Below are 15,565 nucleotides of genomic sequence, written 5' to 3'. Positions count from 1 at the left end.
AGTGCCTCAGCCTGGGGGACCCCCCCCCCTTTGTTTCTATTGAAGAGGCTAGCGTAATTAGAGCCTCAACACCCCTCTCCTCTTGGGACCACACAGCCCAGGGTTCTGTGTGAAACTTCTGGGTCTGCAGTTCCTACCAGGCTTCCTGTCGATCTAGATGTGAGTCCCAACCATCATGCCCTGTCCTCCTCTCCCCGCCTCCCCTACCCACACAGCTTCCTGTTCCTCTCTTCCACACACCATCCCCCGCACAGCACACCCTGTCCTCTCACCCCTAGTTCCTTCCTAACAAACTCCCTCAGGTCTGCATTCATTTCACTCCACACCCTGACTTAAATGAAATCATCCCCCTACCAACTTGTCCTGTTCACAAGGATAGGAACTAATGATATATCTACAAAGAACATGGGACCCTCAAGGACTGAGGTCATTTCAGTCATTTTTAAAAATCATCTCCAATCTGAAGCCATGAGATGGGGCAGGATCAGGTGTCCAGGAAGGTGTCTCCCCTATTAATGCCCTCAGTTCTGAAAGGCTATGTGGGCTTTCTGGCTTTCTAATTCCCCTGTTTTCACATGCCCTGGCATCCAGATTGCTTTTCATCTTTCCCTGGTGATTCCCATTTCTTAGGTCAGAGGGAGGTTAGCTGGGAGTCCTTGGGCTTCTGGTGTCCCCTAGCATGTAGCTAGGGTAAGGCTTGGGCCGTGCCAAGCCTCCTGGTACTGAACTCTCATAAGTAGCTGCTTTCTCTGTAATTGGAGAGGAGCCAGAGGGTAGTGTCAACCCAAAGGACAGTCTTGTTGTTGCTACCAGGTGGTGTCCAGAAGCAGTAGTAGCAGCAATCTAGGGAATCTGCACAGGGAAGGGAGAGCCACCCCTTTCCAAAGTGAACAGGAATGGAGCCCCTGAAATACCCATTTCTCATTTTTGCTCCCACCCCTGTCCTGTCATCAGATTTCTCAAGATGCATTAGCTAAGAAAGCATTGGGGCATTATTAACTAGTGGGTGCAAATTTGACTCTGTGATATAGGAGAAAGGTCAGTTGTGATAAGGGACTCTTTGCGAGATAGCTCCTTTCAGCTTCTCTTTTCCTCATCTTAAAGTGAGGTTGATAAACCACCACTTCACAGTATGAGCTTCCCCCATTTATAGTTTCTATATGTAGTTTTCTTATTATTTTCCTTCTGTGTTCCTAAAAGTAATATCACAGAGACAGTAAACTTGATGATTATATATATTAATTGACATAAAAATCCACAACATAGTTTGGTGAAAAAATACACAGAATAGAAAAGCACTTACATTTGATCACTTTTATCTATTATCTATCTTGGTACACAGGAATAGGGAAATATCGAGAAGGACATTTATCCAAGGACTGACAATGGTTATACAAGGATGGAGAGTTTCAGGTAATTTTTACTTTAGTTTTGTATTTTCATTCATTTTTTGAAGGTTTAACAATGACTTATACTCCTTTCACAAAAAGAATAAAGTCATCAAGGAAATAGACACACACACACAGAATAGATCCTTAGGCAGATGGAGGGGGGAGCAGGGACAGAGGTCAGGCTGTCCTCTCCATTTTGCTGGTATTCACAACCTCTTCTTCCCCAATGAAAGTCACTTTGTGGATTAATTCATGCACCTAGAATCCTCCCCCACCCCCTCCCCTGTTTTCCCCATCACCAGTCTCTGAATACAGTTAAGGGTTCACTTAGGGCAGGGTCTAGCTCCTTACTGTGGCTCAGAGAGGTCACTGTGTTCACCAGGGACCTCTTTCGACTTCTTCTCCTCTGTATGTGTCAGATCCTGCAGGGTGATGATCACATTCTCAAACACCTGGGCCTTGTTGCTCTCATTGTCACAGGTTTCCTTTGAGTGGCCCTCCTCACCACAGTATGAACAGCGGACTGTATATTTTCTCTTCCTGCCTCTACGTATATCTCCAGGACCATCATTCTTATATGCAGAACCACCACTGGTAGAAGCAGATTGAGCCTGAGAACTGTTTAGGGAATTGATGACCAGTATTTGAGCCTGAAGTCTGGCCCTGACTCTGAGGGGAGGGGCACCTATGGATGTAAGTGGAGGGTTCTGAGACTCCACCAGGATTACATACTCATCTGAGTCATTGAGGGTATCATCTACCTCTATCACGTCGCAATCAGCAGTGCTGATGGCTATTGGCTGGGAGCCCTGAAATGCCACAAGGCTTGCTGCCCTCTCCATGATTAGCTCAGATCTTTTGGGCCGCTTCCGTTTCATAAAAGTGTCATCCCAATCCTCTTCCTCCCTTATCATCTTGATTAACTCCAGGAAATTGGGAAGCCGCTCCAGATCATTTGCATACATCCTGAGAAGATGCTTCAGCCTGAAGTGCAGGTCCCCATTCAACTCAGCCCCTAAAAGGAGCTGATGCAGGCGAGTCTGGTTTGTATCTTTCTCACCTATGATCCCTGCCTGAATAGCATTCTGGAGCTGCATCTCTAAACGGATCACATAAAAGGAGGTTTTCTCCCCTTGTGCCTGCAAAGTGTTAAAAAATTTACCATGGGCAGTGACACTGCTTTCAGAATCCCCAAACACCAATTTCATGGTGCGCAAGAAATCTGCCACACTTAGGTTGGGGTTGGCCGCCTGCAGCAAACGCATGACCTCCCGCGCGGGGCCCCTAAGGGTTTTCATCAAGCGCTTGAGTTTTTCCTCCTCAGACATATTCCAATCTGGCAGGGCCCCATTGACTTGGATCAGCCAGTTTTCAAAGGTTTCTTCCCCTTGGGCTGGCACCACCCTCCCCGAGAACAACTTCATGTTTCTTTCTGCCATATTGACCCTTAAAGGCTCAAGACTCCTCCCTAGGGACTTCAATATGGAATGGGCCCAAGGTGGCAAGGGTGTGTTCTGCCGCCGGCTATTACCCACACGTGCAATGATGCTAGCCATGATGGACGATGATCGTCTATCTGAATATAACAAAATGCTCAGGCTTTTTAGAAAAGCCTAATCTGCAGGAGAAATCCCCAAAGCAAAGTTCCTGGGCTCTGCCTTCCTTCTATCTCAGTAGGAACTGTAAAGAAAAGGGGGTGGGAAAGGTCAGTAAGGTAGTAGACTGCAGGAAAGCAGTCTGCGGTCGCTTTCTTTACCTTCCTGAACGCCCTGAGGTACATTTTCCATTTGTCCACTGCCTGGAAAATATCCTGCAGGAAACCGGCAATTACAACCTTCAGGAGCTAATGGGTGTCCCCATGCTAGCAGGGTGCTTTTCAGAGCTACAACCATCCCCTCCTGCCAGGCCTCCACGTGGGAGAGCAACTGTTGCTTAGAATTCTAGGTGAAATAGTCAGTGTGTGGAGCCGATATTGGGCTCTCAAAATAGAGTGCAATGGTCTAAGTCTCACAGATTTGTGGTAGCAAGTAAGAGCTCCATTAAATTCATGGTCTCACGTCTCAACCACATCCCCTTCTCAAAGTTTGCTCTGTTATTTCTCAAGATTCTTATATGAGCTCAGAAACAAGTGCGCGCCTTCATTTCACGTTCAGTCTCTGCAACAGGTGCCTCCGTGAGAAAGCTCGATTCCGAGGTAGGTCTACCTCTGTCCATATGAGGTTGCAGATCCCAGTCCTCAGGACCATCACGGAGGGCAGGGCAGGGAAGGGAAGAAGCAGTCTCACCCCTCATCCTGCTCCCTCGACCCCTCCTCCGCTGTAGCCAGACGGAAAATTCCCTCTCCCACCTTGTGAATACAAGCGAAAGCGACTTCCCCACACCCCACTCCGGGAAATCGTTGGCCTACCAGCTCCGCAATCAGCCGCACAGAATTCAAGTTCGGATTCGGCTTTGATGGCCTGCCACGGAGAAAGGGAATGGGAGTTGGACACGCACACCCACATATCCCTCACCAGGAAGGGACCAGGAGATGCAAAGAGGATTCAAGGCAGACAGCTTGCGATTCGCCCCACCCTTCCCGCCCCATTACTACCCCCTGAAAACGCCCTCCCGCCAATCCTGGCAAATCCTACCCATTCGGCAGCATCCAGTGGAACCCACCTCCTTCCTCAGCGCAGCGGGGCCGCGGCAGTGCTCCTTCCCCTGCCTCGCAGTCCCCGATTCCGCAAACGGGGAGCCGCCCAGTCCTGATGGGGCTTTACTCTCCTCTCTCCGGGCCTGGCAATCGCGCCCCTTTTCTTTACCTGTGTTGGGCTGGTGGACAGCCCATGCTCCGGCGTGGACAGCTGTGGATGCCGCCTGCCGGTCACCGTGGCCTTGCAGGGGAAAAAGATGACGCCTCCTAAGCAGCCAAGCGATCCGGAGCCGCCAGACGGAGCCGCTTCGCCCAGCTAAGGGTAGCCGAGTCGAGGCAGCGCGGTTCCCAAGGCAGCAGCGGCCGCCCCCGCCCACCCGCTGAGCCCTCCCAGCAGCCGCCGCTTCTTTTAGCCTCTGCCCATTGAGACAAAAGAGCAAGATGAGTCGGGCGGCGCGGCCAATCAACGGGGCGAGGGGGCGGCCTCCCCGCGCAGCCTCCTGCTCGAGGCCATTGCTAGCAAAAGGGGGGGAGACGGCCGGCTGGGGCTGCGGCACACAGGCGCGGGAGCCGGTGCGGTGTCAAGTCCAGCTCGGACTCTCGGACTGGGCCGATTTGCATTTTACCCGTGAGTTTGCTGCTTCCCCCTCGCTTCCTTTCTCCTTCTCCCCTTACACCTCTGTGGTCCTCCGCGCTTTGAGACCGGATGCCTTCAACACGAGGTGGGACAGAAATCAAGTGAACAATAAGAGTTTCTCACCTTTGTATAGGGGGAAGGGATGAAAATCATTTACTGAGCGCTTTCTGCGTGCAAACGCGCTTGCACGGACATCTCATTTATTCGTCTCAGCAGCCTTGTGAAGGAGTAGCAGTATGCCCATTTAACAGAGAGGGGACTTAAGCATCCAGTCACTATGGTTAGGAAATGCAGAGCTACGAGCTCACACCCAAGTCGACTTGACTTATTTCAAAGGCTGCCCCTTGTAAACACTCCTCTCTACTCTCAGATTGAGGGTTAGTTGAGAAAAGCCAAAGCCAAAGTGGAGATGGGAAGGCCCACTTGGAACTACTATATAGAACTGGTGAGCAAGGACTATCATCTCCATTTTGCAGATGAGGAAACAGTCATAGAAAGGTTAGGCGTCTTGCCCGACATCATACAGCAAGTAAGTATCAGCATCCGGTTTTACACCCAAGTCTGTTCTCCAGATGCCAACGATTTGCCCCGCTTAGCTGCCTTGGGGGCATTTTTAAGCGGGTGGTCTTAAACCAGCTCAACAGCAGTCTTGGTGTGCTGGTAGTGCTGAGAGAGGGCTTGGGGAGGCAGTGGGAAGAGGGCAGTGGGGAAGAGGTAGGGAACTTTTATGGTACCTATTGTACAGAAGAGGAAACTGAGGCATTTTTCTTTCTCATTTTTACACTACAACAAGCTGCCTGCTTTTTCTTTAAGTAAAAAGTTATTTTTACATCTTATGACCCCCAAAGGAGATAAGACTCAGAGAGGTGAAATGACTTGCCTGAAATTACAAGGTGAAGCCAAAGCTTGTATCCCATCTCCCTGACACCAGAATCCATGCTGTTAACCAAAGTATGGGTACAAGGCTGGCTGCCTCAGAATCATTTTGAAAAGCTTGTTAGAAATGTAGATTCCTAAGCTCTACCTCTGGGGGATTCGGATTTACTAGGACTAGGGCTGGGGAGGATGATTTATATTTTTAACCAGTGCTGTAGTTAATTCTGAGGTGTAGAGAGGTTTGTGAACAACTGCTGGAGACACCACGTTATGCTGGTGGTAATAAGTAAATGGGGCTGTGGCCAATGTATCTGTCTATACCATATCTGTCGTGAAATGTAACTCCAGAGCAGAGTTTCCTATCTAGGGTCCTTTCTGAAATTGTTTGCAAAGAGTAGAAGTTGGACTCTGTATATTCTTCTGAGTCTTAGCTTTGTAGATTTTCAAATGAGTCTGTGGCCCAGAAATGGTTAAGGACCACTCCCCTACAATCTTTCTTCCTAACATTTTCTCTCTCAACTTGTACTTGAGGAAGAAGTGTGAGAAATGAAACACAATTTGACCTAACCCCCGAACTACAGCTCTCTGCCGCTGATAATAGCTCTTTCATTTCTTGGCTTGAGGACACGTTGCTAGGTTGCCCTTCTGTGAGCTCTTGAGAGGACCTCTCCTCTGCTGGATTTGGCATCACTGGCCCCAGAGAAGGAGCAACTCCATGGAAACGGCATGCAGGGCTGTCCAGAGTGAATGGGCTGTGAAATCAGTGGCAGAGAAATCTGTACCATTTTCCATGATTTCTGGTTCTTGAAGAGCAGGTCTTACTTCCCTTAGGTAGATTGTGGTTAGGAGGCCCCTTTCAGGGCTTGTTCTTGACTCCTGATGCATTGAAGCAAGTGAACAATCTGATACCCTTCAACTGCTGTTGGGTTGTCTTCAACCTGCATACTTCACCTTCTCCTTTCTGCTTTCTTATTGACTACCTCAATACCTAGAGTTCCTTGGAGTAAACAATGAACATTTGGAGATGAAGCACCTTCCATCTGAGGACTGTGGGCTTGTTCGTGGATGGAAGAGTGTGGGGAGTTGGAGGGTGGAGGGTGTAGGAAGTAAAGAGAAGACTCGCTTCACACAATCAGGGGTGATGCTAGCAGCAGCTCTAGGGTTTCCTTCAGACTCTTGCTTCTCCTCCCCAATATCATGACATCTGACCCTGGGTCTCTTGCAGATTCTTATTCTGTGTTTAAATTGGCTTCATCGCCAAAGTAGGTGATCTGCAGTTGGACCTGGTGGGTGTGGGATCAAATAGGACAAAGAATAGATCTTATAGCTCTGACAAAAAATAGTGGAAGGAAACAGATTGTGTACAGGTGCCTGGATTGGGCCATTAGAACAAAGTGAGGGTCTCTTCCTGCAAGACTGGGAGGAGGATTTGCTAAGCTAGCTCCTATTAGATATAGGGCATCCCTGATCTCTGGCCTCGTGTGTGGGAGTGTGTTCCAATTCATGGCTCTAATGAGACCACATTTTCCAATTTCAACAAAGAAACCTAAAAAGCCTGAAGGTTAGAGAGGTAAAGCTATTAGTTGAAGCAACAATAGCTGCCCTTGGCTGCCTGGCTCCTCTGCCAGGAACTTTCCATCTGTTATCTTATTTAAGTTTCTCAGCAACACTGTTGAGACAGGCATTGTTATCCCATTTTGCAAAGCCCATGAAGGACGCTTCTCTGTTGTCTTACAAACAAGAAATGAAAAAAAAAATCTTCCGTCATTTTATTTTTTATCAATATTTTTTAATTGAAGTATAGTTGATTTACCATGTTGTGTTAATTTCTGCTGTACAGCAAAGTAATTCAGTTATACATATATATGCTTTCTTTTCTATATATTCTTTTCCATGATGGTTTATCATAGGATATTGAATATAGTTCTCTGTGCTGTACAGTAGCACCTTGTTGTGTATCCATTCTATATATAAAAGCTCACATCTGCTCACCCCAACCTCCCACGCCATCCCTCTCCCAATCCCCACCCCCTTGACAACCACCAATCTGTTCTCTATGTCTGTGATTCTGTTTCAGTTTCACAGATAAGTTCATTTCAAACAAACAATTCAAAATGTACTCTGCAGATGACCCAGTGCATTAGACTGATTTCAGCCTTTAAAACAATGTTGTTGTAATCTTACTTATATTACTGGGATCTCATTTTTTTTTTTTTTTTTTTTGCTGTACGCGGGCCTCTCACTGTTGTGGCCTCTCCCGTTGCGGAGGCTCCGGACGCGCAGGCTCAGCGGCCATGGCTCACGGGCCCAGCCGCTCCGCGGCATGTGGGATCTTCCCGGACTGGGGCACGAACCCTTGTCCCCTGCATTGGCAGGCGGACTCTCAACCACTGTGCCACCGGGGAAACCCTGGGATCTCATTTTTAAAATCAAGCCACTAATATAATTTATGGACCAACTTGTATACCGGGTAATGCACTAAGCATTTTATATACTTCATAACATGAAACCTTCATGACAATCATTTTACAGATAAGGATACTGAGGCTCAGAGAGTGGAAGAGATTTAGCAAGGGTCATAAAGCTAGGAAGTGGCACAGTGAAATTCAAACCCGGGGCTGTCTGACTCCAGAGGCTGTATCTTTATGCTATAATGCACTGCAGTGGGGAAAACAAGGCCCTCATTTTACATCAGCTTGTCTCTGTCACCCACAGATCTCTCTTCTTCCCACAGCCTGTATCCAGAGCCAGGTACCACTCATGTTTTAGGCATCTGTGCCTTAGGCCTCTTCCTCAGCCTAGAACTCCTGCTGTCACTCCTCCACCTAACGAGTGCCTGCTCACTGGTTAAGGATCAAGTCAGCTGCCCCTCCTCAGAGAAATTTTTGGCTGCTCCCTATCCTAGGTGAAATAAATTGCTCTTACGTTTTGCTCTGACCTTGATTAGTGTACGCTTTATTTTACCTCCCAGTATAGTTTAGCTCATGGTTGACCTGTCTCCCCCACTAGATTCCCAAGCCCTCGAGGGCAGGTACCAAGTCCTGTTCACCTCTGGCTCCACAGTGACTTACCTACAGTGATTTCGTAGATGATCAATATGTGTTTGTGAGCTGGCCAAAGGAATGGCTGAAGGATGCCGGAATGAACAGAGAAATGTAGGGCTGGATCTTGGCGCAGTCATGCAAGCTGTGCATCTGGGCTAGACTGGCCAGGGGAGTCTAGAATCCCCTTGGCTCACTTTACTAGGCTATAAACATAGGAGACACATCATGGGGTCCAGCGGGTAACTGCTGTAGGCTGACTCCAGACTCATTCTGTGGCCTCTATTTAGAAATTCTTGTTTAAGGGGCCAGGCTGTCCTGGATTGTTTATATAACACCTTTGCATTCACAGAAGAAAGGTCTTCCTTGCCTCTCATGTGAACACAAGATACCACTTCATCTTGTTCTGAGTATCCTGCAGGAGTGTCTGCAGCATCCTCACAGACGATGAGGTCGGGAAGCATCTTTTGTAAAAAAATATTGTTTACTGAGGCCACCATGCCATGGATGGTCAACCACTTTATCTCATTTTATTTTGTTGATCTTTGCAACAACCTTTTGAGGGAGGTTTGTTGTCCTTGGTTTGTAGCTGAAGAAACTGAGACTGAGGAAGTGTCTTGCCTAAGGTCACACAACTAAGCAAGTGGTGGAGGGAGAATTCAGGCTCAGGTCTGTCTGCCCCCAAAGGCTGGCATTTTAACGGAAAAACACATGGGAGTAAAGTAGACTCCCCCTCCCCCATAAAACAGGAAGAATTAGATTTATAAAATGATGACAGATATTTAAGGTAAATTGTTTCTAAATTATTGTTCAGCTTTAATCCCTGAAAATGACTGGCAAAAATGGCAGAAGGAACCAGTGATGGAAAAAGCACAATTCCTCTATCAAATACTGGCCTGAATTCCCCCACATCAGCCGCCTGCCACATGCACAGTATGAGGATGCCTAGAGAGCATTCCTCCCTGTCTGCTGATTTTACACTCCAAGATGCATTACACTCCAAGATGTCAATATATTTCTAAAGGTCACACAAGAAGTTGATAAGAGAACTGGCACTGAGAATTCTGGTCTGGCAAATTCTAGCCCAGTTTTCTTTCTGCTAAGTCAGCTCTCCCTATACAGTCAATCAACACATGTTTACAGGTTACTCAGGAAAATGTGGGGAGGAAGTGGAACATTACTGCACTCTGAGATAGAAGAGGGGACAAACGTTTCCCTCACCACCTGACCTTACGTAGGTGCAGGTAAAACTTGGGGAAGAAATCCTTGGTAGGAATGCTGGGTAATATCAGGCGCCCCTGTGGCTTTGAGGGCCTGACTGGAGCTACCTCCTGCTCAGGCGTGCGGGAGGGGTCCCGTTTGGCTCCAGAGAGATGGAGGTGGCTGCCAGGGGCCCAGAAGTGCCCCAGAGGGATGCAAGGAGTGGGCCTCTTGAGCCTTTGCTCCTGGCCAGTTCTCAACTAAAGGGTCCAAGGCAGAGGAACTCTCCCAGCCTCCTTCTGGCCATGAGGGTTAAGGAGCTGAGGCTTAAGGCACACCTGGACTGCTGGGGGTGGGGGAGGGGTGGAGGCAGAGCACAGGAGACTGTGCTCCACCCCCTCCACCTAGAGAGACTGTGGCTGAGGTGGATTGTAAGGTCAGTTGTGGAGTCATGGACAGAGCAGGAGGAAGAACCAGGGAGGAGCTTAAGGGGGGCGATTCTGGAAGGAGAAGCGCTTCAAGGCAGGTTCTGAGTGCGGCAGCCCAGGGAAGCCTGCAGTGGGCTTCTTGCAGTGCCTGGCTCCTAGCCCTCCCTCAGTGCCTCAGCCTGGGGGACCCTCCCTTTGTTTCTATTGAACAGGCTAGCGTAATTAGAGCCTCAACACCCCTCTCCTCTTGGGACCACACAGCCCAGGGTTCTGTGTGAAACTTCTGGGTCTGCAGTTCCTACCAGGCTTCCTGTCGATCTAGATGTGAGTCCCCTGCCCGACCATCATGCCTGTCCCCCACTCCCCGCCTCCTCTACCCACACAGCTTCCTGTTCCTCTCCTCCACACACCATCCCCCGTACATCACACCCGGTCCCCTCACCCCTAGTTCCTTCCTGACAAACTCCCTCAGGTTCTCAGACCTGCACTGAACATTCATTTCTTCTTTATCCCAAATTTCCTTCATGGACCCTGGCTCCCCAGTTACCTTTCATACAACTCCATCTGCTCCCAGACCATTCTAGGGTAGGAGCAGTATTCTGGAATCCTTGAATGGCCTCTTCCATCTAGTCTAGTGGTTCTGAACCAGGGGCAATTTTACCTCCTCCCTACCCACCGGGGACATATGGCAATGTTTTCAGATATTTTTGTCTGTCAGAGCTGGGCAGGTCACAACTTGTGCTACTGGCATCCAGTGATTAGAGACCAGGATGCTGATAAACATTGCACGATGCACAGGGCAGGCACCTACGACAAAGAATTATCTCGCCCCAAATGTCAGTAGCATGTACGCTGAGAACCCCTGCACTGTTATATAGCTACAGATCTACAAGGTTAAGCTTGGAAACTGTCAGGTACGGAGCCTTTTCATGCTAAACTTCCAGGAACAGCTAATCTTTCTGTTCCTCAACTGGGAGAGGGGGGCGGGGTGTTGCCATGAAACAGCTACCACATTGTCAGGAATCTGCAGAAAGAGAGGCAAGGAGATTCCCCGCTCCCTCAATTTACTACCAACTTTTAGAGAAAGTACTGGACTACAACTTTTGAATGCCTTTCTGTCTCTACAAGATAGTGCCACTTTTTGGAAAGAGAATAGCAGCTTATTATTTTAACAGTTTATCAAATGCAAGATTTCATGTGGTGAATGCAGTAACGTTTCGGAGCCCTCCTTTCCCAATTTTATTTTCTTCAACCTTCAACCTTCTTTGAATATGAGAGTATTTGCTGGATCAGAAAAACACTGTAGAGGTGTCTCTGTTCAGCAAAACTCACTGCCTTTGTTTTAATTTAAAGTGGATGAATTCTTTCTTAAGAATGCCCTTGTTTCTCAGAAACTGGCCCCCCAAGTTGCTTGTTCCCTTAGAGCTGAGTTTCTTGGAACTCTGTTTCTAACTAAGCAGTGAAAATGCTCACTAACAGATTTCATTGGTCAGTCTAACCTCTTTTTTTTCCACTCTTGCCAGTCTCTTCCCTCTGCACCCAGTTATCTTCAGCATGGGGGAACAGAACCACTCTCCTGGGAAGGAGCTTCAGCACTGGACACGAACAGAGTCTCCGGGAAAGAGAAGCTGGCACTCCCAGGCCTACGCCCTTGGGGCCGTTTCCAACTTTATGTCTACTTTTCTGACCTTTCCTATCTATAAGGTTGTGTTCCGGCAACAGATCCATGCTGTGGCGGTGTCAGAGGCTGTGCGGCAGCTTTGGCATGAAGGCCCTCAATATTTCTACCGGGGAATCTACCCGCCTCTTCTCTCCAAGACGTTGCAAGGGACTCTGCTGTTTGGGACTTATGATAGCCTGCTGTATTGTCTCTCCCCTGTTGGGCCACACTCCCTGGGACACCGCTGGGCTGCAGGGCTCATGTCTGGTGTAGTGGAGGCTGTGGCACTCAGCCCCTTTGAAAGGGTGCAAAATGTGCTCCAGGATGGTCGCAAGCAAGCTCGCTTTCCCAGCACCTTCAGCATTCTCAAGGAATTCCACTCTTATGGGCTTTGGGGGCGGCTGTCGCTGGGTTACTATCGCGGTTTCTGGCCTGTCCTTCTCAGGAACAGCCTGGGGAGTGCTCTGTATTTCTCCTTCAAGGATCCCATTCAGGATAGCTTGGCAGAGCAAGGCCTGCCCCATTGGGTTCCTGCCTTGGTGTCTGGGAGTGTCAATGGAACAATCACCTGCCTAGTTCTGTATCCTCTGATTGTGCTAGTTGCCAATATGCAGTCCCATATTGGCTGGCAGAGCATGCCAAGCCTGTGGGCCTCTGCCCAGGACGTGTGGGACACTCGGGGCCGAAAGGTGTTCCTGATCTACCGTGGAGGTTCCCTGGTCATCCTAAGGTCCAGCGTGACATGGGGCATCACTACTGCTATCCATGACTTCCTCCAGAGGAGGTATCGTTCCAGGAAAGAGCTGAAAGACTGACTAGCTGCAGGCAGTGTGGCCATGGCAACTTGTTATTCTAAGCTTTCCTGGGTTGGTTTAAATAGCTTACTTCTTTAGCTTGGTCACCTAATACAACTATTCTTTAGCATCTTTCAACTGTCATTGCACTCGAGAAGTTCCCAACTACCAGCCTATTGGGCAAAGACAAAGCCAACAGTGTTCCTTGGTTAGCAAAAGAAATTCACCCCGGTCTATCCACAGCTTCAACAGGCTCAGACCCAGGAAGCCTTTAAGTAACTGGTAATCCACATGAAATGTCATTCCTTTAAGGAATTCACTGACTCTAAAAGATATGAATAAGAGGAAACTCTAAAAGGTGACCTTAATTAGGCACTGTGAGTTCTGGGACCCCTCCAGTTGTCCTCTGGACCAAACTGAGTGGAGGACCAGGAATTCCAATTTCAGAGAACTAAGCTTGACTCTTAGGATGGGGATTCCATAGACTTTCTCAGATGGCTACATTTTCATGACATTGTTCACTACTCCTGCCACCACCACTCTCACTTCTCAAGGCTATGGGTACTAGTTTCAGGGTAGCAGTTATGGCTGGAAATCCTGAGTTAGACTTGCCTCAACTGATCATGTGCCACAAGAACTGAGGGGAGTGGGAAGAAGTGTGGTCCCTGGATGGATGGGAAGAATAGACTTTGAGGGAATAGGTTTAGTTGCATGCAGAATAGAAAATTCTACTATAGGTTGATTGGTGTTAAATGCTGGGACATTTTTGATAGCAAGGCAATAACATTGCCTAGAAACCACTTGAGGTTCCCTAAGAAATCTGGAACTGGAATGACTATATCTCTTCATAAATAATTGCATATTTTATTGCTGTGGATAAATATAGTTACTGTGACATAAGTTAAAGATCTGAAATTATAGCCTGTCATTCAGAGCCATTCAAAATATGGTCTTCATAAAACTTGTAGCATTTTATCACACCATTCCCACTTACATAGATCCTATATCCTAGCCAAACTGGACTATTGTTCCCTCCCCAAACATGCCACTAGCTTTCCCATGGCCATGCTTTGGCCCACACTATTTTCTCCACCTGCAATACCCATTCTCCACATGCCAGTCTGCCAAAATCCTTCTGGTTTCTCAAAGCCCAGCTCAGATGCCACCTTCTCTAAGGAGCCTTTTCTGATTATCCCTAACTGAATGTGATTGCCCCTAACTGAATGTGACATTAGTCTCGTGTGATGCCCCTCTCCAATATTCATATGTGGCACTGATTCCATTATGTCACTGATTTCATGTGGGCTGTGTTCTTGATGTTCTTCAATACCTCCTACTAGACTGTAAAACTCCTTGAAAGCAGGGATTCTTGTACACATTTTTAAATCTCCCATTGTGCTTAGGTGCTCAATAATGTTGGCTGAATTATTGAATTGATTATCAAGCTGTGATATGGTCTTTATCCTCAGGGTGCTGTCCCTTGTACATGAAGATAATGTTATTGATTCACTGTCATTAAGACCTGCCTTTGGGGTGTGGTTTTTGCTTTATTAGTGGATTTAGTTTTGTGCTAATGATAATGATGCTGCTGCAGATGATAATAGTAACAACAGTAATTAAAGATGACTTTCAACTGGGACATTTGATGAGTTTGTGTTATTGGTGACATGTTTGTTGTTGACAGCACTGTAGGATCTGAAATTTCACAGAGACATTGCCTAATGGTCCGATTCATTTTAACTCTGGAATTTTGAGGATTTCCAAGATGACATATGTTGCAGTTTTTCCCTTACAGATGATATCATGTAATGATCTCCACTTGCACCTCCTTACCAAACCAAAATTGCCATTTATAATGATCTGACTGTAGATCCTAGCTGTGGGGATTCCTCACTGAATATCAAAGAAATTAAAGACACAGCTATAAGCAATATGAGATCAGAAAGCATTTGCCAGCAAGGTCAACAGAAAATGGCTGGTCCAGAATCGCTGCAGATGAGTTCCCATGTCTGATCCCTGTGCAGACTTAGATGGGGTGGGACAGTACTCTGCTTGCAGATTCAAGTATGGGGAACACAGAGTTTGTACAAGGGAAGGAAAAGTAGAAGAGCAGCTATTTCTATTTAAAGACTAGCTTTCAGAATGAAAAAAAGTATTTACAAAAATCATTACTTAGCTAATGGCTTTGGTTTTTAAGCTGAAAAGAAGGGGATAAACTCTCGTACTCCCCCACTTTTCTTATTCAAGAGATGCATTTATTTCCAAGTACACTGTCCATTTCCACTTATGTCACTGTGTCAGTCCATGTGTCAGTTCTTCATTTAAAATTCTTATTTAGAAATAATTTTGAACTTCTAGAAAAGTTGCCAGCATAAGTAGAGTTTAAAGAATACCCATAAACCATTTGCTTTATTATTTGAGAACTCATTCTCTGTCTACACACACATGGTAGTTTTTCCTGAACTATCTGAGTTGTAATTTTTAATATTTCTAGATTCAGTATTTGTAGATTCAAATTCTTTTAAAAAGACTAAGAGCTTTATCTCTGTGACACTGGCACAGTTATTACAGAATATTAGAAAATGAAAACTCATGGCATATTTTAAAGCTACATTAGTGATAATTGTTTAAATTTACTATATTTGCCTTTTTAAATACTTTACATTATGTGTGTTAATACTTGAAGCTATGCAATTATAAACATGAATTTACAACTAAATCATGTTATAATTGAAATAGTTTATTTTTACAGATTGATTCATATAAAAACCTAGGTAAAATTCTAAAATTATATAGACCAATCAACTTTCCCCATTTAAATCTTCTAAGTAAAATTTAAGAGTGTAATGGTTTTCTAGTAATTTTAAATATCAATATTTAGTTTTGTGGTGTTAATATTATAT

General features: G+C 46.6%; 3 protein-coding genes across 4 annotated transcripts in view; 2 read left to right on the top strand and 1 right to left on the bottom strand.

Annotated features, from left to right (window-relative positions):
• Positions 1-1,220: 1,220 nt before the first annotated feature.
• Positions 1,221-4,308, bottom strand: ZCCHC18 (zinc finger CCHC-type containing 18). 2 transcript variants are annotated; one of them, XM_012539300.3, is made up of 3 exons: positions 4,053-4,308; positions 3,799-3,850; positions 1,221-3,071 (listed from the first exon to the last, which is right to left on the bottom strand). In XM_012539300.3, exon 3 carries the CDS (start codon positions 2,945-2,947, stop codon positions 1,739-1,741), a length of 1,209 nt encoding a protein of 402 aa, XP_012394754.1. In that variant the 5' UTR covers positions 2,948-3,071; positions 3,799-3,850; positions 4,053-4,308; the 3' UTR covers positions 1,221-1,738. The 2 variants fall into 2 exon arrangements, with proteins under 2 accessions (XP_012394754.1, XP_049561176.1); XM_049705219.1 differs by having other exon boundaries at positions 1,221-3,850.
• A 239-nt stretch (positions 4,309-4,547) lies between these two features.
• SLC25A53 (solute carrier family 25 member 53) lies at positions 4,548-14,301 on the top strand. Its single transcript, XM_004286298.3, has 2 exons — positions 4,548-4,654; positions 11,732-14,301. Exon 2 carries the CDS (start codon positions 11,763-11,765, stop codon positions 12,681-12,683), a length of 921 nt encoding a protein of 306 aa, XP_004286346.1. The 5' UTR covers positions 4,548-4,654; positions 11,732-11,762; the 3' UTR covers positions 12,684-14,301.
• The window catches only part of LOC101288642 (thymosin beta-15A), a 30,469-nt gene continuing 19,464 nt past the window's right edge, over positions 4,561-15,565 (top strand). The window contains exon 1 of the mRNA XM_033417462.2: positions 4,561-4,654. The gene's annotated coding sequence lies outside the window, so the exon portion shown is untranslated. The remainder of the gene's footprint in view (positions 4,655-15,565) is intronic.

This window comes from Orcinus orca, chromosome X (genome assembly GCF_937001465.1).
Source record: "Orcinus orca chromosome X, mOrcOrc1.1, whole genome shotgun sequence".
NCBI lineage: Eukaryota > Metazoa > Chordata > Mammalia > Artiodactyla > Delphinidae > Orcinus > Orcinus orca.
This window is presented reverse-complemented; position numbering and strand designations above follow the sequence as displayed.